This window comes from Carya illinoinensis, chromosome 1 (assembly GCF_018687715.1).
Source record: "Carya illinoinensis cultivar Pawnee chromosome 1, C.illinoinensisPawnee_v1, whole genome shotgun sequence".
NCBI lineage: Eukaryota > Viridiplantae > Streptophyta > Magnoliopsida > Fagales > Juglandaceae > Carya > Carya illinoinensis.
In genome coordinates this window covers 37,501,460-37,524,109 of record NC_056752.1, presented here as the reverse complement: position 1 = coordinate 37,524,109, position 22,650 = coordinate 37,501,460, and the positions used below count along the sequence as shown (strand labels likewise).

At 34.7% G+C, this 22,650-nt stretch overlaps 2 protein-coding genes and 1 long non-coding RNA gene across 3 annotated transcripts; 1 reads left to right on the top strand and 2 right to left on the bottom strand.

The window, feature by feature from the left end:
- Nucleotides 1-8,011: 8,011 nt before the first annotated feature.
- LOC122317068 lies at nucleotides 8,012-9,842 on the bottom strand. The gene is made up of 4 exons (XR_006244371.1): nucleotides 9,655-9,842; nucleotides 8,651-8,790; nucleotides 8,490-8,558; nucleotides 8,012-8,306 (listed from the first exon to the last, which is right to left on the bottom strand). It is a non-coding gene; the product is annotated as an uncharacterized LOC122317068 (long non-coding RNA).
- Nucleotides 9,843-11,307: 1,465 nt separating this feature from the next.
- On the bottom strand, nucleotides 11,308-14,376 carry LOC122317057 (autophagy-related protein 8i-like). The gene is made up of 5 exons (XM_043133961.1): nucleotides 14,088-14,376; nucleotides 13,933-13,988; nucleotides 12,384-12,436; nucleotides 11,627-11,745; nucleotides 11,308-11,524 (listed from the first exon to the last, which is right to left on the bottom strand). The coding sequence occupies exons 1-5, from the start codon at nucleotides 14,125-14,127 to the stop codon at nucleotides 11,436-11,438; spliced, it is 357 nt and encodes a 118-aa protein (XP_042989895.1). The 5' UTR covers nucleotides 14,128-14,376; the 3' UTR covers nucleotides 11,308-11,435.
- A 3,383-nt stretch (nucleotides 14,377-17,759) lies between these two features.
- On the top strand, nucleotides 17,760-20,119 carry LOC122317048 (S-adenosylmethionine synthase 2). Its single transcript, XM_043133950.1, has 2 exons — nucleotides 17,760-17,916; nucleotides 18,698-20,119. Exon 2 carries the CDS (start codon nucleotides 18,708-18,710, stop codon nucleotides 19,887-19,889), a length of 1,182 nt encoding a protein of 393 aa, XP_042989884.1. The 5' UTR covers nucleotides 17,760-17,916; nucleotides 18,698-18,707; the 3' UTR covers nucleotides 19,890-20,119.
- The last annotated feature ends 2,531 nt before the right edge of the window (nucleotides 20,120-22,650 follow it).

Genomic DNA, 22,650 nt, shown 5'->3' with positions numbered 1-22,650 from the left:
ATTTTTCATAAGTGAAATGGCGTCGTTTCTATAAGTAATAAAGGAAAAAATATATATAAGAACCGGTCGGCCGGTTCAGCGGTTTTTAGCACAGGAGAACCGAAACCGAACCGGCCGACGTCGGTTTCTATATATTTATCTCGAACGCCGACCGGTTCTTCGCCGATTTCCTTCGGTGGAGGTCGGTTCCTCGGTTTGGTGTACAGCCCTAATATCAATGACTGGGCTGTTATCTAGAGTTGACACCTTCTTAAACTATGGGCCAACTCATGATTGCAATTTTCTTCTTTGGGTTTCTCAGAGTCTTTGTATTGCTGTAACTCCTTATTACAGTTGTTTTGGTAGTCCCCATATGTATGCCTATAATGGAAAATATTCCTACCATGATATTCCTCAACAGATATTTTGGCCTAAACTGATATGAACTCCTTTTTGGTGAACTTTGTAAGCATAATAGCATTATTGGTACACTTATTTTACCAAAAGAAGAAATAATTTTGTGGCAAATCTGAATTAGATAAGCATTACCTGGAAAGCAGAGTCATAGACATATGAATGTATCAGAAAGCAACAAGTAGAATAGGATAAGTGCTCTAACTTTATCAACCTTTTTTATTTGTGTTTTAACTCTAAACCAGTTTAAGATTGTATTAATTCAAACTGTGGGTACGTACCAAGAGGTTGCCTTGAGTTAGTTACCCAAAAAGCCAAAATATAAGGGTTGTTTTCAGTCATGGAAAGGGTACAAGTTATATATAGCAAAAGAAAAGTTCAGAGAATATATGATCACACAAAAACATACAAAAGCACTGAAGTGGGAGGCAAGATTCTCCAAAAGGATGCCAAAAGTAGGTATACTCTATGATCTGTTTGCATCCTCTCCACCATTAAACAAAATCAATTAAAGAAAATTAGTTTTTGCATGCACATTAGCTTTTGTCATTCTCAGCCCCCAAGCTTGAGACCAAATAAATTTTGGGGTAAAACCTAGCATTGGACTCCTTTATCAGCTAATCTTTAGTCTTTCCTCTTGAAGAAGCTTGCAGTGTTGATGACTTCATAAACAGAAAAATGCTAGCACCGAAAACCCTAAAAAAAATGAATATTCATATGTTCTAAAACTATCTTTTTTTTTTTTTTTGAAAAGCAATTCTCCACGAAATAAGGCAAGAAACTGATTTTCTAAGAACATCAAAGTCATATATCAGATCTTCATGATTCAAAAAACAACCCAAATATCAGAGCACATCAAGGATTCTAAGATCTACAAATAAATAGAAAATATAATGCAAATTATGGGATCAGATCTAAGAGTAGACCTAGAGCAAAAAAGCAAAAATAACTCAAAGCCACATCTTAGATCTAAGAGTATTAGGGTTTCAGCACTTAACAGTCCAAAACTCAAACCCATGACAAAAAATATCGAAATTTCCCTCACCTGGTTGCGGAATGGTACCCTGACAACGAGAGAGAGAGAGAGAGAGAGAGAGAGAGAGAGCAACGAAGGTGATGAAAGCAGAGGATGCTAGGGTTTCGGCGTGAGAGGCGCAAGTTGCAGAGAGAGACAGAGATCTGAAGCAGCTGAAGTTGTTTGGATATGTGGGTTTTAAAATAAACCCGGGTACTGAGTTTTAAATTCGGTACCCGGACTAGATGAAACCGGTTTTAGCCATGCAGATTTCGACCCGGAATATATCCGGGCCGGAATCCGGACTCCGGGCCGGGCCGAGAAAAATTAGTCCTAGGCTGGGCTGACATTTTGGCCTTTTTGGGCTATGCTGTTGGACTTTTTTTTTCTCTAAACTCTATTCAGATTTGGATGAGCTAATCTAAATCTTAAATCAATTTTAATCTATGTTTTAACTCTAAATTTTTTATTTATAACTTTTATAATTCTTTTATTACTAAATTTTAATTGTTAGTATTTATTATTAACAATTATTATTTAATTAGTGTCAAATTACAAACTTGTACTATAGTATTTAATTACATGTTGTTCTAGTAAAGTATTACATATTATTATATTAGTTTATAACTTAATTATCTACTAGACTTAGTATTCAATATTTACTGTTATTATACCAGTGATTATACATTAGTATATTTTTCATTATATATTAGTATTAGATGATCATTGGTTATTATACATTACTATTATATGTTATTATATTTGAGTTTAACTAACTATATAAGATATAGTTATATAAACTTTATATCATCCATACTTTAGTTATTATACATTAATATTACATGTTATTATAAATTTATATATTACTGTTTATCCATTAGTGTTATATGTTATTATACATTAGTATTATAATTAGACCTATGCTGTGACGCCCCAAAATTCCGTTTGGGATCGGACGGACATTTGAAGCGTCGAGATATGTAACACAAGGTTACCTGCCCCCATTCATGACATATAAAATGCAATAATCCTAACATGCATCTAACATTATGCAATATTCGCAGTGGATAATTTTTTTTTCTTCAGCAATACTATGCACCAAACTGAAAATATCCCAATACTTAAAACATACTTCATACATAAAGATCCATTGAATAACTAAGATCACAGCACTATTCCAAAATAGTTATGATCCAAAAGTACTGGAGATGCAACTCCATCGTACAAGTAGTAATTTAACTACTATATTAACATTAACGACGCACCGTCGTTCAGTCGACTATGTCTAGTTGGTCAACTCCTAATCCTCCTTCAGGTCCTGTAACAAGATCTACCATTTGGGGGGAATGGTAGTTGGGACTACCACAGTGAGATTTGATTACAAATCTCAGCAAGTTAACAAAAAACTTCCATACAGACTAATGATGCATGTATGACAGTAAAAGCATAAATGCATAATCAAATTCATAAGTAATTAAAGCATAACTTAGCGTACAACATAGCATAATTGACATAGCTTAAATTGAATCATGAACTGAACTTGACTTGACATGAACTTGATCTGAAACTTGACTTAGCATGAACTTGCTCTGAAACTTGAATTAACATGAAAAATACATACTCCACAGTTGTTGTGGCCCCATGTATTCTACGTGTAAATACATACTCCACAGTTGTTGTGGCCCCATGTATTCTACACAAACTTGACTTAATATTAAAAATACATACTCCACAGTTGTTGTGGCCCCATGTATTCTACACATCACTATGCAGTTAAATACATACTCCATAGTTGTTGTGGCCCCATGTATTCTACATAAACTTGACTTAACATGAAAAATACATACTCCACAGTTGTTGTGGCCCCATGTATTTTACGCATCACAATTGTAGTTAAATACATAACCAACTTGAGATAGTAACATTTCGTAACATGGCATAACATATAACAGACAACATATTTAACATGACATATTTGTAATGTATAGTAATACATGACAGAATATATTGTGTAACAGATAAAAATTGATGACAGAATAAATTCTGTATAATAGACAATTACATGATAACTTGGCACGGCATGACATATATGATAACATACATACATACACTGTAATTCTTTTACTTAGCACACATACACAGTAGACTGCTAGTAAGTTAAAAACTAACTTACCTCGATCTCCGCATTTCTTATAAAACTTCAAGTGCGATCACGAGGAACTGTAATTAGTGATTCTAAAAATTAGAACTAAATCACTAATAATTTGAAATATGGAAAATACTAACTTAAAGAGTAAAATTTTCATTTTACTCTCTACATGTGGGAAATTGACCGTTTTACCCATAACTTAAGGATTTTGCATACTAACTTCAAAAGTTTCCAAAATTTACATTCCTCATGTAAATTTTGTCCTAAACTTAAATATCAACTCATAAAAATTTAAAACAAAACACAACCATGAAGAACACACTATGGTCGAAACATCCATAGGCCATTTCCCTTTATTTTTGTTGCAATTCCTTCCAACTTCAAAACTCATGCTTAAACCAAAATTTTGCAACAAACATCTTCCAATCCTAAGTTCAAAACCATACTTAAAACATCCATTTAGAAAAATCTAATAATCAACACCAAACTTTTTTGTAAAAAGATCCAAGCACTTGAATCACAAATTTTGACCTTAAATCAAAACATCTCCAAGAATTTCAAAAATCAAATCTTACTTCTAACATATTCATAATATCATCCTAACATCAACCATGCTTTAAATCATCAAACTAAAGTCACCAAAATCACAAAATAACATTTGGAGTTTTTGGTTTTACACTTAGTCCAGAAACAGGAACTTTTTCCTCAACTAGTTTTGATAAATCTCTTGATCTATGACTTATAAATATATGATCTTCAAACCAAACCATTACATGGTTTAAAAAGATGTCCTAAAACATATACAAGCTTCTAATTCAAGATCACATGGTTAGAAATTAACCAAAACATAAATTTAGCCAAGAATATCCACACTTTGGCTTATCTGAATATCTCTTTGCATAAAATTTCATATCTTTGAAACTAACATCAAATATCTTCAAAATAATAATATAACATGTATATAAGATGTTTAGGATCCTCCAATAAAATTATCAAAGTCATTAGAATAGGTTTAGACCACCAAAGAGTTAAACTTTCTCAAAACAGAAACTGTTTTTCCTCTTCCAGTTTCTAAGTTTCTAAATCTAAGAACATCTTTCATCAAAACCTTTAATCATGCAAAAATCCTCAACCAATAGTCACATATACATGTTAACAATACTCCATAAAAATTTCGGACCAATATATATCCATTAGCTTGGTCAAAAACTCCAAACTATAACATATTCTCCAGTTTATCTCCCAGAATGACCTTTCTATAGTTTACATAATATTTGACTGACCAAATGATCTTCAAATGGGGCAAATAAGATATCCATGTAAACTAGACTCAAAAAGAAACAACTTATATGAAGGAGACTTTATGATAAAACACTTACAACAGCTTCAAAATGGGCGTGCAAAAGATCTCCTAAAATCTGTCCGAGAGAGAGTGTTTGGATAATCTTTTATTAGAATGAGTAATTGAAGATCAGTTCATGGGTGCTGGCTGGACACATTTATGGACGAGATAAGGGAGGTGATAAGGCTGGAGTTGAGAGTTGAGTGTGGTTTTCTCCTACCCAAAATATCTATAAAAGATTATCTCATAATATTCTATCCAATAATATCTACAAAAATCAACTTAAGATATTTTTATCTAATAATATCTATAAAAATCAACTCAAAATATTTTTACCCAATAATATTCAGGAAAATTACCTCAAGATATTTCTTTTTATCCAATAATATCTACAGTTTTGAACAGACGTTTTGTTCGAAAATATGAAAAAAAGTTATTGCGCCATAAGACTTTAAATAACCCTCCGAGTCTAATGGCACAAATCATAATACATTTTGACACTTCTAACTATCTCCAATAATAAAAAATACACTTCTGATACCATAGTAAATAATAACACTAACTATGTAGTTAGACAAAAACCTATATGATTAATGGATTCGTGAAAACTTATGGGTTTTTCACGAGATTCCTAAAGTTAATAGAAATTTCACAATTGAATTTCTAGCGGGCTGTTACATATGCAATGACCCGCCCAAGCACTATTTTGGCCCGACCCGAGGTGACCCACAATCCAGAGGCATCAGAAGCAGCCAGATCGAACCCGAACTGGTTCGGTCGTTTTTTTTTTCCTGCTTCCTACCTTTCTCACGCTGCTCATCCATCCACTGGACCACCACATGACATCCCGCCATGGGGTTTCCCTATTTTGCCGTATCTCTGTTTTCATAAAGTAAAAAGAGCTTCATTCAAACGACCATAATCACTAGATGGTCATTGCGGTTTATTTCTACATTATGCTCATCAAGTGTTTTAAACAAATGAGAAATCAAGACCAAGTCCTTAAATTAGTTCAAAATGCTACCATTCATACGATCTACCAGAGAAACATAACAAAATGAATAAAAACAAGGCTCAAAATCGTTTTGAGTTCAACAAAGAAAGAATCAGACCCAGATTAACTAAGCAAATCCCAAATAAAACTAACGGTCCAACGAATCAAAACCCCAAATAAAACTAACACAACGGAAGACCAGCAACGACGAGATATTGGAAGGGCAGAGAAGGTGAAGATAGAGAAATTTGGAGCATGAGAAACGGAACATACCTCAGAAAATCGACTTGATCTTGGAGCTGCGGCCGAACCATGATGGAGAATAGCGACGGAGATGGTGACAGAGAACGGCAACGGAGAACGCCACTGGCTAGGGTTTTTGTAGGCAGATGAAGTGTTTGCTTGGAGTACTCGCGATCGAGGAGAGAGAGAGAGAGAGAGAGAGAGAGAGAGAGAGAGAGAGAGAGAGAGAGAGAGAGAGAGAGAGAGAGAGAGAGAGAGAGAGAGAGAGAGAGAGACTCTGTTGCTTGGAGGATCAATCGAGGAGAGAGAGAGACCCGATTTCTGCAAGCGTGGTCTAGGAGAGAGAGAGAGAGAGAGAGAGAGAGAGAGACTCTGTTGCTTGGAGGATCAATCGAGGAGAGAGAGAGAGACCCGATTTCTGCAAGCGTGGTCTAGGAGAGAGAGAGAGAGAGAGAGAGAGAGAGAGAGAGAGAGAGAGAGAGAGAGAGAGAGAGAGAGAGAGAGAGAGAGAGAGAGAGAGAGGTCTACGATTGGCCGTTTGGAATGCAATGGACGACAGTCTCGGGCTTCTGTTTTGCTCGTTAAACAGCGGGTTGGATGATTTCCAACCCGTTGTCCAGTTCTACCCGCATTTAACAGGTGGGGTCGGATGGATTTATAGGGCGGGTGCAGATTGTTAATTTTTTTCAACAAGCCTAATTATAATATTACATGTTATTATGAATTTTAGTGTTTATACGTTAGTATTATATGTTATATATTTATACATTAATATTACATCTTATATATTTATACATTAGTAATTTAGTGTTACATAGTAGTAATATTAAATTAGTATGATATTTAGTGTTTACATACACTAAATTATTATTAGTCAATTTAGTCTATATATTATAGTATAAATATTTTCTTTTATAATAATTAGCTCATATTAGTATATTATTGAATTTAATTAATTATATGAGATATAGTTATATAAAATTTATATGATTAATATATAAAAAACACATTTTTATAAAATATGTACAATATCGGAACAGAGTCGGATGTAAAGTTTCAATTGAATTGCAATTGTGCAAAAATGACTAAAATGCCAAGAGTTTCACTTGAATTACAAAAATGCCATATTGTTGGTTTTCACATTTCGGACCGAGAAATGAATTTTGGGCGGTATATCGGAAGTTGGCCGAAATTAACTGGAACATACCAAGACGACCGAAATTTGATCCTATATGGAATACCTACTCCTGTTGTGCTGGTTATTATTCTGGTATAGAAAATTCTGATCATTTCGATCAGTATGAAATAGTAATCAAAACTTTGGATGAGAGTCCTCACTTCGACTTGAGAGAAGAGCAACAAAGATCGATTGAGGGGTGAGAGTCCTCACTTCAACTTGAGGAGAGCACGAGAGAGAGTGAGTGGAGTGAGAACAAACCTTCAAATCGAGAGAGAGAGAGAGAGAGAGAGAGAGAGGTGTACATCATCAGTCTCTAAAAACAATTCAATTTTTCATTTGCTAGAATTTAGGGGTGTGCATCCGGACCCGGATCCGGGTATCCGGCCATAACCGGATCCGGATCCGGATTTCAAAATCCGGGCGGTTATCCGCCTGGATTGAACCCGGACTCAATCCGGGCGGATAACCGGATTCAATCCGGATATATCCGGAATTTTTTTTTTTGGCTTTTAATCCCGGATATCCGGGTTATACCCGGGTTCAATCCGGGTTATACCAGGTTTTGGGAAAAAAAAAAAAAAATCTAAAAAAATCTTTATAACTTTAAAAAGAAATTATATCATTTTTTTTTAAAAAAAAATCTGATCTTATATATTAAATTGCCCAGATTTTTTTAAAAAAATAATCAAAACTTCTAAAAGAATTTTCTAAAAAAATTAATCGAAGAAAAAAAATAAAGTAAGAACGTCTATAACTCGGTACAAAGTAATACTAACCTACTAAAGCAAGACAGAGACAAGCCACTGGATAAAATATATTACAGACAATCACTAGAGGGGAGTGGATATTTTTTAAGTGCAGTATCTGTTAGCATAAACAACCAAATTCATAGCTCTTCATTTCTCTCTTCGTGAATCGTCATTTGCACAGAGTCTTCATTCTCTTTGCAGCCTAAACAAATCCCACAATGACTTGCAACTCGTCGATTTGCTTCACCAATAGAAAAAAAAATACATTTTTCAGAACAGAATAATGGCAACTATAATCCAAAAGCTGCTGAACTAACAATGTCATTACCGGATTAATGTACATATGTTATTCATTCAGTATTTTATAAATATAAAAATAGAAAATGGCTAGAAAAGGATCAAAGTGAACACATTTTGAAAATACCTGTGACATGAAATGCCTCTGAACAACATCTACTAATTGCTCTTTTGATGGGTTGGGTATGGCATCCACCTACAAATCCAAGAACATGTTTGTCACTATTGTTTCACATGAAAGCTGGACAGCACAAAGGGTAAAACCAAGCTTAGATAAAGGTCACATACCACGGACCCACGAGGAGTAGAAACAGACCCCTTAGACTGCGAGTCACATGAGAGAGATCTGCTCATAGTCCTATGAGATGACCCAGACGATTTATGTATTCTATGCCTCAATCTGTGTGACTTTTGAGTGTCATCCCACGCTGGAAAATCAGAAATAATACTACTAATATCAAAAGGTGTTGTGGGTCCAATAAAAGGATAAAGAAATAAGACAACAGAGCTTTTGGAAATAGTAAAAGCAAAAGTTGAAGACACAATGGATCCTATGCACCAATCTCAATTACTTTACTCCAGAAAACAAATCTGCTCCAAACCAAAATTGCATTGCTCTCTCTTTCATTTAATCTAATAATTAACATAATTTCTTTCTTCAAGAGCTGTTGCAGTTGGGAGCTGCTGAAATTAGCCCAGATGAGTCTGTGCTTTCTGTTGATGATTTAGCAGATCAGATTACCGAGGTTCTCGACTTCTTTGGGTAATTTTTTTTTTTAACTTTTTCACTTATATTTAGCTATTCTCTTTTTACTTTGGATATATCGAAGGGAAGCAACTGATGATCTCTCTCTCTCTCTCTCTCTCTCTCTCTCTCTCTCTGTGTCTCAGACTTGGTGCTGTGATGTGTTTGGGGGTTTTATCTGGAGCATATGTTCTTACCCTATTTGTTGTAAGTTGCCTAACCGGTTTAAAAAACGTTAACACAGATGGAATGTTTCTAAGCATTCTCTTAGAAGAAAACAGGAACTAAACCACAAAATACTAAACTCAGAACATCAAACACAAACCCTAGCGAAAATCCAACACAAATCCAAACATTTCGGAATCAGTCTTAAACCCAGAACATCAAACACAAACCCAAACAGATCCAAGCAAAAATCAAACACAAACCCAAACAGATCCAAGCGAAAATCAACCACAAATCCAAACAGACCCAAGCAAAAATCAAACACAAATCTAGAAAAACGGAATCCAACTAAACCGAGAGAGACAGAGAGAGATTAACATACCTATTTCACAATCGCAATGGCACGGCTAGGGACTTGAGGAGGAGGATTTGAGAGACTTGAGAGACGAGCGGCGAGAGACGAGAGACGAGACAGAGTTGAGAGAGGGGATGAAAAGTGCAGAGGATTCGAGAGACATCGAAGGAAGTATTCAATCCAGCAATGGTGCCGTTTTCGGGTTTTAAAAAAAAAACGGATGTATAACCCGGTTACGTCATATTTTCATACGTGCCACATGTTTATTAAATCGTGTAAATATACTCACTGCTCGCGCTCTCTTATTGCTATTGGAATATTCTCGATTAATCACGTCTTTCTTTGACTATAATTAATAAGAGTTTTGGAAGGTTTTTGTTCTAAATAAAATTCAATGGAATTAGGAGGGACCATGTCTTCACTATGAAGCCCAAGTACAACTCTTCATTTTCAAATGATATCCATATCCGCATGTGTTCATTTTTTTATTTACAAAATTTCTTATAATTTAATCCATTACAAGTTTTCTTTGAACTCACAATTGCTTGTATTTTAGAGTCACATCTAGATCATTGGAATTTTTTGTTTTGCTATAGTTAAATCATTGTCATCAGAACTAGGTTTAATGAGTTATTTTATTTTCAAACCGACGTGTAAATTTTAAAAATAAATTGATCACCATCACTTAAATGGATTTGTTTTGTAAGATTCAAATTATTAATAGAAATTTTCTTTTACCATTAGCTATGCTTTCATAAAATATAAAAAATGTAACTACAAATGTACCTCTCACAATAATTCAACCCCTGTGGTTATTCCGACCATATATAGTATCATATATGTTGGGATCATTGTGGGATCGTCAGCACTGTTGCAGCCGAGGCCCAGAGCGTAGAGGGGAGCTGGAAATATAAAGTTGGTTTCCAATCCATTGTTTACGAACCAAAAAATAATATACATATGATCATTCAGTTCAATATTTATTGTTTGGACGCTGCCAGGTCTATCAATAAAAAGAAATATTATATACATAAAAAGATTATATAAAAATAAATCATATGATTTCATGAGATCCATTAAATCTACTTTACAATAAAAATAATCTCACAATCTGACGCACAACAAGTTACGTCAGTTTGTGAATTTACTTTTGTATATTTCCTTCGTACATAAAGAGATTAAACAAAAATGAACCTATAAACTGATGTGATTTCATGAGATCCATTATATCTATTTTACAATAAAAATAACTTTACAACCTGATGTATCAGATCAAACCACGTTAATTTGTAAATTTATTTTTGTATAATTCCTTTGTGTCTAAAGTATTTCTCATCAACAAAAGCCACTGAACTTTTGTACCGAAAATATTAAAGTATTTTTTCTTTTTTATTTTAAATTTTTTTACAGCACTTTTTTTGTGTATTTAAAAAATAAATAAATAAAAGATAAAAAACGCATTTCGGCAACTTCTGTTGGTAGGATTCCTTGATGACTAATATCATTTCAAAAATTCTATGTGCAGTCATTTCAAAAAATTGATGCAGCCAATCATATCGATAAAATGCACAGAAAATATGCAAAAGTGATTGTATGTAGCATTACTCATATCATTTTCCTTTTTTATATATGTTACTAGAGAAACTACACGGTACCGTTTTAACTTTACAGGAGACATAGTAAAACAAATATTCTTTGTAAATGAGATTATTGTGAAAAGCCCATCGGGCAGGTTCAAGGTTCAGAATCAGTGGATTGCAATTACTTACAACAAAGAAGAATAACATACATATATTCAAAGTAAAATGTCAACCAAAGGTTTTCTCACTGCTGTAACACATGTACAGAAATCCATCATTGTCCTTGTAAGATTCATATATGGAGTCCATACGACTGGCTGTAGATGAAAGTCATTAAAAAAATATCTTAGCAGGTTTCTAACGCAAAGGCAGGAGCTAACGCAACTTTAGCAAAGAGTAAATGATAAGACTAGTTTTACCTGTTTGAGGTAATGTGCTCTTTACAAAAACAAACAGAGCTTTTCCAGGAGTCAATTGCAGCCTGCTACTTAAGATGTGGATAAATTGCCCAACAGACATGTCTCGAGGAACCAGATATCTAGAATAAAGAAGGATATAAAGATGCAGATTAGTCTCCTATTATGAGAAACTACGATTAAAAATGTTTGGCCAAGAGAGAGGGCGCCGGGCAAGGGTGGGGGTGCGGGGTGGGGGGAGGGGGGGTGGGTGGCACTACTATCTAACAGTTATCTAGACTGCAATTCACCAGCATTTGGAACTCATATGCTTTGATGCAGTCTGATTTCATCAAACCAGGCGAAGAGGAAATTTTGTTTGGGAATGATAATTTTTTTTGATAAGTTGTTTGGGAATGAAATTCAGTCACTCAAGGTAAAACAACAGGCAAAAAGCATGAAAAAAATACTCCAAACACAAAGCATATTTGACCAAAAGCACAGCTCTCTATCAAGTCAGCCACACTATAATGAGACGAATGACATCATGAAAAGGCAATAGCATTTACAGTACAACTACACTAAACCAGGAAACAGCCTAAAGTCAGCAACCTTGGCTACCATTAGGATTTCAGTATCACCAAAATTATTTCCAAGAAATGCTCAAATGCTTCGAGTTCAAATCTCAAATGTATTTATTTCTATGGCATGCAAGGTTGATTTTAATAAAATAAACTTTGTCTTGAAGAATTAGGAGATAATTATGACAGCTAGAGCCTACTTTTTCTTTTCCATTTCTGGCAGATTGGTTCTCGAATATCTTTCAATAATCACCTGCAAGAAGAACACAGAAAAACCCAAATAAGTTGCAACAGCTAAACAGTTCCTCCTGCCTTTCCTTGCTAAAACAAAAATATTTTGGAACTGTAAAGTCCGGCGTAATCCCTGATATCTGCCCATCTAATGAGAGGAATAACAAAGACTAAACAACTTTTGAAGTAAAAAACCCAAGTTGAAATCAACATCAAATTTTAGCTCTTGAGCGTGAGAAAGAAGCCAACCAAATCCAAACCAAAGAATACCTTTCACCACCGAGTCATCATTTGATCCTCAGCTTGTAAAAAGGAAAACCCAACGTTCCAGATTTCATCTTATAATTTATTAAAAATTAACTTAGTTTGGCCAAGAAAGTTTTGGGAAGTTTGGGATCAGTAGTAATCAAAGTGACATTCCGAAATGAGTCATACTAGCAAACTAAAACTTGTCTTACTCGAGGAAGATTCTTTCTTACCAGCTAGGACATCCCACATCAGAATCACATAGAGAAAACCTAACTTTCTGTCTAATGTCTATTAAGGAGAATAGAACTAAGTTTGGCCAGGAAGTTTTGGGAAGTTTGAGGTCAGGAAGTTTTGGGAACTAAATTTGACATTCAAATTGACTTTCAGAAATGAGTCATACTTGCGGCCTGGTTTGTGAAACAAACCATCTCAACTCAACTCATCTCATCATTACAACTTTCCCAAATACCCATACAAAATAAAATAAACAATTCGACTTTTCAAATCTCAAAACAAAAATAATATTAAAAAAATATATTATAATAATATTTTATTTAACTTTTAACTTCAATCTCAACTCATTTCATCTCATTAGTGAAAACAAACGAGGTAAAACTTGTCTTACTCGATGAAGATTTGTTCTTACCAGATAAGACATCCCACATCAGAATTGTATAAAGAAAACCTAGCAACTTTCTGCCCAATGTTGACTAAGGGGGATAGCAGAAAGCCATAAGCAAATATCGGTGGTCGAAATTTTTTTTATTACTATTGATCTCATACTTCAATGGTCGAAAGCCATAAGCCATAAACAACTTTCTGCTCAATGGCTTTTCGAATTTATAGGAACTGAATATTGAGGGTCAAAATTTGTCACATCTGGGCTTCTCTATACCATCAAAAATTAATATAATCAGCATTCCATCAAATACAAGACTTTTTTCTCCTAATATCTTACAGTGTCAAGCCATATTTCCACTACCCCATCAGATGCATGAGAACAAAAAACTGGAACCCATTAATAAAATTAAGATACTGCAAAACTTAAATAAATAAAAAAAGCACAAGATCAAAGCAAAAAGAATAATGATCACTGCAAATTTGTTAAACAGATACATTTTACCCATTAAAAAAAATGGGTCAACCGCAAGTTATCAATTTCTAATTATAAATTGCACATTTAGAGAATTATATATAGAAGAACGATTAGAGCAGAAAGTAAAGGAAAGATGACTCGAAACCTAAGCCATAGATACCGTGAAAACTTACAGGGACTCGATCTGGGTATTTCATAATTATATTTTTCGCGTCTTGAAGGCGTTCGTCTGCACCATTAAACCCACCACTGTAAGATATTAATAACGGTGTCATATTAAGCTAAAAGAACAGAAAAACTATGGAGTTCATAAAGAAAAAAATCGAACCAAATGTGTGTTGATCCTTGAAAGATTTGATCTTTCCCATCGTTTTTGTTTCCCCCCTTTCCCCGGGAGAGTTTGAATCAGATGAAGGAATTGAAGTCTTGGTAATTTAACCTAGGGAGAAATGAAAGGATATGAAAAACAAGGGAAGTTGGAAATTCCGGAACAGGATACCGGTGAAAGGATTGCTGGAAATTCTGTGGTTTGGTTACGAAATGGGATCTGTTGCTTCGACGGTGAGTTTTGTTGAACGATTATGAAAGTCAATGAAGCCTTCAGCGGTTAGCTTACGTAAAATAAAATAAAGTAAATAAATAACAAAAGAAAAGAAAATGGGCTAAATAGTAATTAGTAATGGTGTAGATATATGGGCCGTATGGCCCTCTGTTATTTGGGCCGGACGGGCAGTAAATGGAAATGAATCTCAAACTTAAATTCTACTTAAATTTGTATTAAACTGACATGAATTCAGTATAATCTAATTTTAACTTAATATAATATTTAAATATCTAATTATCAAATTATTAAATTAATTTCAATTCAAAATATTTTTACACATGAAATTTATAATCATTTTCAACTAAATATTTTTTTATACTCGAGACTCATAATATTTTTTAATTTCTTATAAATATATCTAAAACTCGTCTTAATATTTAAACATTTAAATTCATCATAGGAGGTCTCCATAAAATTCACTTCACTATCTCAACTTACCTATTATTTATAAAGAATTCAATTTATTTCAACTCAACACAACATCCATACGAACCTTAACCAACTTAAAGGAAATTGAAAAAAATTATTAGATGTGCTTTGTTAAAAATTGAACAAATGTAAATGTGGTTTCTTTATTTATTTACTATAATTTATACTGTATAAGATTGGAAGTATTATAGTGTTACTTTTCCTACTTTCCCATTTTTAATTACTCTATATTATCTTGATGATTATTTGATAAGTCACCTAAACTTGAACACCAAGGATTGACAGGTTTGGTTTTTCATATAAAATTAAACTATTTCATCTTATATAATTATTATAAATTTTTTTTATTCTCATATAAAATATAATAAATAATTTAACTTTTTCAAATCTTAAAATAAAACTAATATTAAAAAATTATATTATAATAATATTTTATTTAATTTTTAATAAAACATCTCATCTCATTTCATCTGAACTGTGTAATCATATAAGACAATCGTACTGATATAAATAATACAGTATGATAATATGAAAAATCTTAACGCTATTATAAAATTTAAACACGGCATATCTCCAATATGATTGAAATTATGAAAAATAATTACGTATTCAGAATATATTGCTTTTAAAAAAAAAAAAAAGTATACACTAATACAAATAAACCTTTTCTCATAACTTTTAAAGGATGAATTGATCCTACTAATTTGAGATAGTTCCCTTTCCCCTTCTCTCCCTTCTCCGGCCTCTCCTTTTTCTGCAATTTTTCTTTTGGAACGGAATATGTCTGATTTATCACCTTTCGGTCACTTCCAAGCAAGATGAATTGTTTCACTAGCTTTCTTTCTTGGCTACCGATATAAAATGTGCAAGAAGTAGTGTTGCAAGATGGTGGCATGGGTGTGTATGCCTCACACGCTGCCTATCGTCAAAGTTCCAAATGCCACATGCGTCACTCCATCAAAGTCCTGGGTCTTAGATTTTCAAGATTTAAAATCAACCATGACTCGGCCTCCGCAACAAGTGTGTGGGACTCTAGTATATTATATATATACTCTAGCAGGGGCGGAATCAGAAAATCTAGTTTGGGGATAAGTTATAAAAAAATAATTTTGGGGGTTTAAGTACTAATTTTTATATAATTTTTTTTTATAAAAACACCTTTAAAATTATAATTTTCGTATGATTTTAAAAATTTTGAGAGCACAAGGCCCTTAGTAGTTCCGCTCCTGTGTAACTCTAGTATGTGTGTGTGTATATATATATATATATATATAGATTTGGTCCGACGTCGCTGCATCATGCAATATCATGTTATGATGGCCGTCACGACGTCGTTCGGATTTATAATGCCATCTTTCCATGCATAGCTAGCAGTACTGGAAAATAATTGCCGTCTCCAAAAGTTTCGAAGTACGTAGTTCTAAACAGCGACTCGTGATCATCGCAAGGTTGCCACGACGTGGTTAATGATCTGCCTGCCAACAAGCTTGGCTTGGGCTTAATTAGCACGTTGGCCTCATGTGTTGCTTATTCCCTTAATTCTGAAAGTTCCTTCATCAAGTTACAGTCAGATTTTGACTTGGGCGGGGTTGGTAGTTTGGCAGCCATCAAGGTTACGTAGAAGAAGATGTAACACCACCTCAACGACTCACCAACCCACTCAGACGGCCTGGAATTAAACAAATAAGCAATGTTCACGCGCGACCTCCATCGATCGTCATAATTATATAATTAGAGAAACAATATATATATATATATATATATGTAATATTGCATAAAAATATTCCTAGCTAACTATAATTAATTATTCTTTCTTTTTAATTTTGTCATTTTTAATTATACTCATCGTCATATTTTAAGTGACTTTTCCATTTAAACGATTGAGTTACGAAACTATTTAAAATAGATCGTATCAATTGAAGCGATTATGAATGTTACAAGAAGAATAATTATAGAGTAGCATGCACTACTAAGTGCGGGATGAAATTCAATAGTAACATTAGCCAGATTAAATACATCAAACATTTAAATATCAAATTCTCAAATTATTAAATTTATTTAAATTTAAAACCTATTTATACGTGAGATTCATAACATTTTTTAATTTAATATCTTTTTATATGCAAGACTCATAATATTTTTTAACTTTCTATAAGTACATCTAAACTCATTTTAATCTCTAAATATATCTAAATTTTTTTTAGGTGTATCTCACAAAATTCAATTCACAATCTTAACTCACTACTATTCATAACAAACTTAACTTAACATCAAATCAAACAAATAAAAATTTCCATCCAAAACATATTGTCAACGAATCCCATAATTTTTTAAAACTTCAATTAAACCATACACAAAGGACTTTCTAAATCTAAATATATATTTTTTACAAAAATGTTTGATTTGCAAAACAAACTTATAAAATAAAATTTATAAATTGATATAATTTGTTGTGATATATTAAATTATAATATTATTTGTTATTAGAAAATAAATTTAACACATCATATTAAATTATAATATTATTTTTTATTAGAAAATAAATTTAACACGTCATATCTAATCCATCAGCATTTAAAATAACTTTTACAAATTACAAAATTAGTGAGACTCTTTTCAAAATGGATCTCATTATTAGTACAAAATCTTGAAAAATTCCCACCATTGTTTTTTTTTCTTTTGAAAAAAATTCTAAAAAATCTAATGTCAAATCATTGTTAATTAGTTCGTGGGATGAACATAGAGGTCAAGAGGGAGGGGGCCAACCGAAAGGGTTGGTGGCCATACAAGCTGTTCTGTTGCTCTTTTGCCTATACAGCTCAATTCGGACGGAGTAAACGCGTCATGTCCTTTCAATCCTACATTCTCACCCACCGACACGTTGCCACCGTTCGATGAGATTACACAGGTCGGTGGGGTGAACCACAGCCGTGGATGTAGATCCCACGAAACACTGAATGAATCTGACCCAAAATACACCGCTTGGGGGGTTGTTGGACTCCGCATTTTCCCTTTAAATATGCACCCATGGATCCAACTACGGACTCGCACAGCTTGAGGGAAGGTCTTTGGTCCGTCTCACTTTCAAAGCAAACACAAATACAATCTCTCCCTCCCTTCCGAGGTAAGGATATCGTGTTGCGTGAGCTACCCTTTCTAAGCTTTCTTTTGTTTCGGATTTGTTGCTTTGTTTTGTCTCGATTTGCACTATTTGTGGTTTTGGTGGTTCGTTATTTCAGAAGTGTTTCTCAGGTCGATGGTGAGAGGGTGTTCTTATCTTTGCATTTCATCACCTTTTCCCAAATGTGCACTAATTTTGGCTGCAGATCTGGTGGCATCTTTGACTGCGTGCGCACTAATATCAAGGATTATGATATGGTGGGCATTGGTTGTTTGGAGGAAACTATGAATGGATCAAACCATTTTGTATGAGGGATTTTTCTTAACATCAGTAGCTGTAGTTATTTGTGGTGTTTTTCTTAAGATTGCCTATGGCTAACTTAAATAAAAGGGTTGTCGTTTGTTGTTTTTGGCCCATGTCCCATCTACCAAGATTTCTGGACTCTTTGAACTGCATTCTGCTAGATCTACTGTGCATTTGTCTTTGTAGGGAGATGAATGTTTGGTAATTTATGAAGAGAGTCATTGATATTACATTTTGGGAGGCTATGGGTTGTTGGAAAATTTGATATTACCAATCCCCCATATCTGAAACTCCAAACAGCTTTGTGCTAGATTTTGCCAAGGTTGTCTCAATATTTACAAGTACTTCGAAGATGTTTTTAACTTACTAGCAATTGTACCGAACGAATCTATGGAAAATCCCATGTGAATAGATTCTATTTCTTGATCTATATATGCGGTATGATCATGGTTTTAATCAGGACTTTTGTGTACTTTTGCAGCTAGAAAGAAATGGAGTCCTTCCTGTTCACCTCCGAATCAGTGAACGAGGGTCACCCAGACAAACTCTGTGACCAGATCTCTGATGCAGTCCTTGACGCATGCCTAGAACAGGACCCCGATAGCAAGGTGGCCTGTGAGACTTGCACCAAGACCAACATGGTCATGGTCTTCGGAGAGATCACAACCAAAGCCAATGTGGACTACGAGAAAATCGTGCGTGATACTTGCCGAGCCATTGGGTTTGTCTCAGACGATGTGGGTCTTGACGCGGACAACTGCAAGGTCCTTGTCAACATTGAGCAGCAGAGTCCTGATATTGCTCAGGGTGTCCATGGCCACCTAACCAAGAGGCCTGAAGAGATTGGTGCTGGTGACCAAGGCCACATGTTTGGCTATGCCACCGACGAGACCCCTGAATTGATGCCACTGAGCCATGTGCTTGCCACCAAGCTTGGTGCTCGCCTGACCGAGGTCCGCAAGAACGGCACGTGCCCGTGGCTTAGGCCAGATGGGAAAACCCAAGTCACTGTTGAGTATTACAATGACAAGGGCGCCATGGTTCCGATTCGGGTACATACCGTGCTCATCTCTACTCAGCACGATGAGACTGTTACCAATGATGAGATTGCGGCTGATCTCAAACAGCATGTGATCAAGCCTGTGATTCCGGAGAAGTATCTTGACGAAAAGACCATCTTTCACCTTAACCCATCAGGCCGATTTGTCATTGGCGGCCCTCATGGTGATGCTGGCCTCACCGGTAGGAAGATCATCATTGACACTTATGGTGGATGGGGTGCTCACGGTGGCGGTGCATTTTCTGGAAAGGATCCGACTAAGGTGGACAGGAGTGGTGCATACATTGTTAGGCAGGCTGCTAAGAGCATTGTGGCCAATGGACTTGCGAGGAGGTGCATCGTGCAAGTCTCTTATGCCATTGGAGTTCCTGAGCCTTTGTCGGTTTTTGTCGACACTTACGGAACAGGAAAGATTCCCGACAAAGAAATCCTCAAGATTGTCAAGGAGAGCTTCGATTTCAGGCCCGGTATGATCTCAATTAATCTTGATCTCAAGAGGGGAGGCAAAGGCAGGTTCTTGAAGACAGCTGCATATGGACATTTTGGCAGGGATGACGCTGACTTCACATGGGAGGTGGTGAAACCCCTTAAGTGGGACAAGGTCCAAGCTTGATTAAGGTTTCTTCATATGAATTTCCATGGTAATTGAAATGTTGTATTGAATTTGCTTCTGCTATTGAAAGCAGGAGCTTTGCCTATTCGCTCTTTACAATGTGTGTTCTTTTTATTTGTCATCCCATCTCACCTCTTATTTCGGAAGATAATGTTAATTTGTTCTACGGGGATCAATGGATATCATAAACAAAGATAAAACACATGAAGAAGTGTTTAGTTTTGCTGCAATTGCTCAGTATGAGTATATGTCGCAAATCCAAAATCTCCCTATTTGGTATTTAAGGAGGCTAATCATGGCTCTATTTTCTCATTTTATTTATTTATTGGTTAAATCTTGATAAAACGCCAATACGGGGGAGCCTGATGTGAATGTTCCGAAGCTTTGTTCGAGATGGGGGTTGTTGAATGCAAACTTAGGGGTGTTAAATTGTGTTAATGAGTTGTATACGTGTCGTATCAAAGTATGTATATTATACTATATAGATCAATCTTAACTCGATTCGTTAAGTTTATCGTGTCAAAATCTCAAACTTTAATACGATCCATTAATATATCGTGTCGTGTCAATCCGTTTTGATTCATTAGTGAATATTACTAAATAGGTTAACATCGACACAATACGATTAAATAGATCGTATGTAAATAGATCTGAAATTAACCTATTTGATCTGAAATTAACCTATTTGATCTATTAAATTTAGCAATTTCAAACTTTTGATGTAAATGGATTAAATAGATCTGAAATTAACCTATTTGATCTATTAAATTTAGCATAATTTTCTATAAATGTTAAAATCATAATATTTAAAAAAGTTATAAAACTAACTACGAATTCATAACTACAATCTAAACAATAAAAATATCGAAATTAAAATTCTAACAATTTTACTTTTAGGTAGAAATGTATAATTGTAACTTTAATTTTTTTAACGTGTGTCATAACGGGTCAAAACAGGTTGATCCGTTATCAACCCGTTAAGTAATCGTGTCTTAACGGGTCAATCCATTTTGACCCGAAACTATTAAGACTAAACCATAACCCGCTATTATCGTGTCGTGTTCGTGTTGAGTTAACATGTCGTGTAATCACCCCTAATTCGAGTACATATTTTGAAAGAATGGGAAACTGTTTTGGATTTACTTACTAGAGAGTGTATGTATTGTCATATATATTCAAAATTGTTACAATTGATAGAGGAGATAAATGTTTGTTACAAAAGATAAACTATAATCATATAGATTACAATATTCAAATGAATAGAAGTCGTAACTAGAACTTTGGATCACGTCGAACAACTTTGAGATTTATCCTGATCGAGCTTTTTTTTAACCAAATCATCTTTATCCTTAACATTCCCTTGCAAACTGACAAGGCGATTTGAAATGGATAGTTTGTCACGAAAAAAGAAGCTTTGAGACTTATCTTAATTGAGCTTATCTTTAACCAAATTATCGTTATCATTAACATTCCTATGCAAGCTAACAGTAAGGTCTGAAATGGACAATTTGTCACTACGATAGTAGAATCTATTAGCTGTATGTCCCTTAGTAAAGATATCCTCAGGTTGAAGAGAAGTGGAGATGTGTTCCAAAATAATGTCCCGGTTTGCCACTTTTTCATGTACAAAATGGTAATTCACTTCAATGTGTTTAGATTGTGCATGAAACATAGGATTTGAGGCAAGTGCAAGAGCACTGTTATTATTGCACCAAACCATGAGAGGAGAATCAAGAGAAATTTGTAGCTCACATAAGAGCATGTGTAGCCAATACACCTCAGCTATAACCAATGCTAAACATTTGTATTCAACCTCAGTACTAGATTTGGAGACCACAAGTTGTTTTTTTGCCGACCAAAAGATGAGATTAGGACCAACATAAACTCCATAACCACACATTGATCTTCTATCGTCAGGATCCCTAGCCCAGTTAGCGTCACAATAAGCATTAATAGAGAAGGGTCCAAGTTTGTAGAAAAGACCATAATCTAGTGTATTTTTCAAATAACGCAACACTCTTTTGGTTGCTGTCCAATGAGTAGTGGTTGAAGCTTGCATGTGTTGACATAGTTGGTTCACGGAGTAGGCTATATCTAGGCGAGTGAGAGTTACATATTGTAAGACACCTACTATGTGATGATATTCTGAAGGATTGAATGGAAGATCTCCATCAAGTTTGGATAGTTTGGAACCCAAAACACATGGACCACGGTAAGGATAGATGCCAAGGAGTTTGACAAGATCCAAGAGATCAATAATATACCGTATTTGTCGAAGGTGCAGGCCTGAAAAATCACAGATGGCTTCAATACCCAGGAAATAGGACAACTGGCCGAGGTCCTTCATTGCAAAATCAAGTTGTAGCTTGAAGATTAATGAGTTAATAAAAACCCGATCATTAGAAGTCACAAGGATGTCATCCACGTATACCAGCATAAACAAATGTACTGGTTCATGGTGATAAGTGAATAAAAAGGGATCTACCTGAGAACTGCTGAAGCCAAGGTATAAAAGAGCCTGGATAATCTATTAAACCAAGTCCGAGGGGTTTGTTTCAAGCTATAGATAGATTTGTGAAGTTTACACACAAATTGTGGAGGCGCAGGATCCTCAAACCCTTTTGGTTGTGCCATATAGACCTCCTCCTTCAAAATATCATGAAGAAATGTGTTTGAAACATCTAGTTGTTGAATTTCCCAGTTGAAAGAAATAGCAAGTGCTAGAACCATGCAAACCGTAGATGGTTTGATAATGAGACTA

Coding starts and splice junctions, on each gene's coding strand:
- LOC122317057 (XM_043133961.1), bottom strand. CDS start 14,127: ATGGGAAAGATCAAATCTTTCAAGGATCAACACACATTTG. Junction 13,989..14,087: donor CAAGGATCAACACACATTTG/GTTCGATTTTTT, acceptor TTAATGGTGCAG/ACGAACGCCTTCAAGACGCG. Junction 11,525..11,626: donor GAGCACATTACCTCAAACAG/GTAAAACTAGTC, acceptor TTTCATCTACAG/CCAGTCGTATGGACTCCATA.
- LOC122317048 (XM_043133950.1), top strand. CDS start 18,708: ATGGAGTCCTTCCTGTTCACCTCCGAATCAGTGAACGAGGGTCACCCA.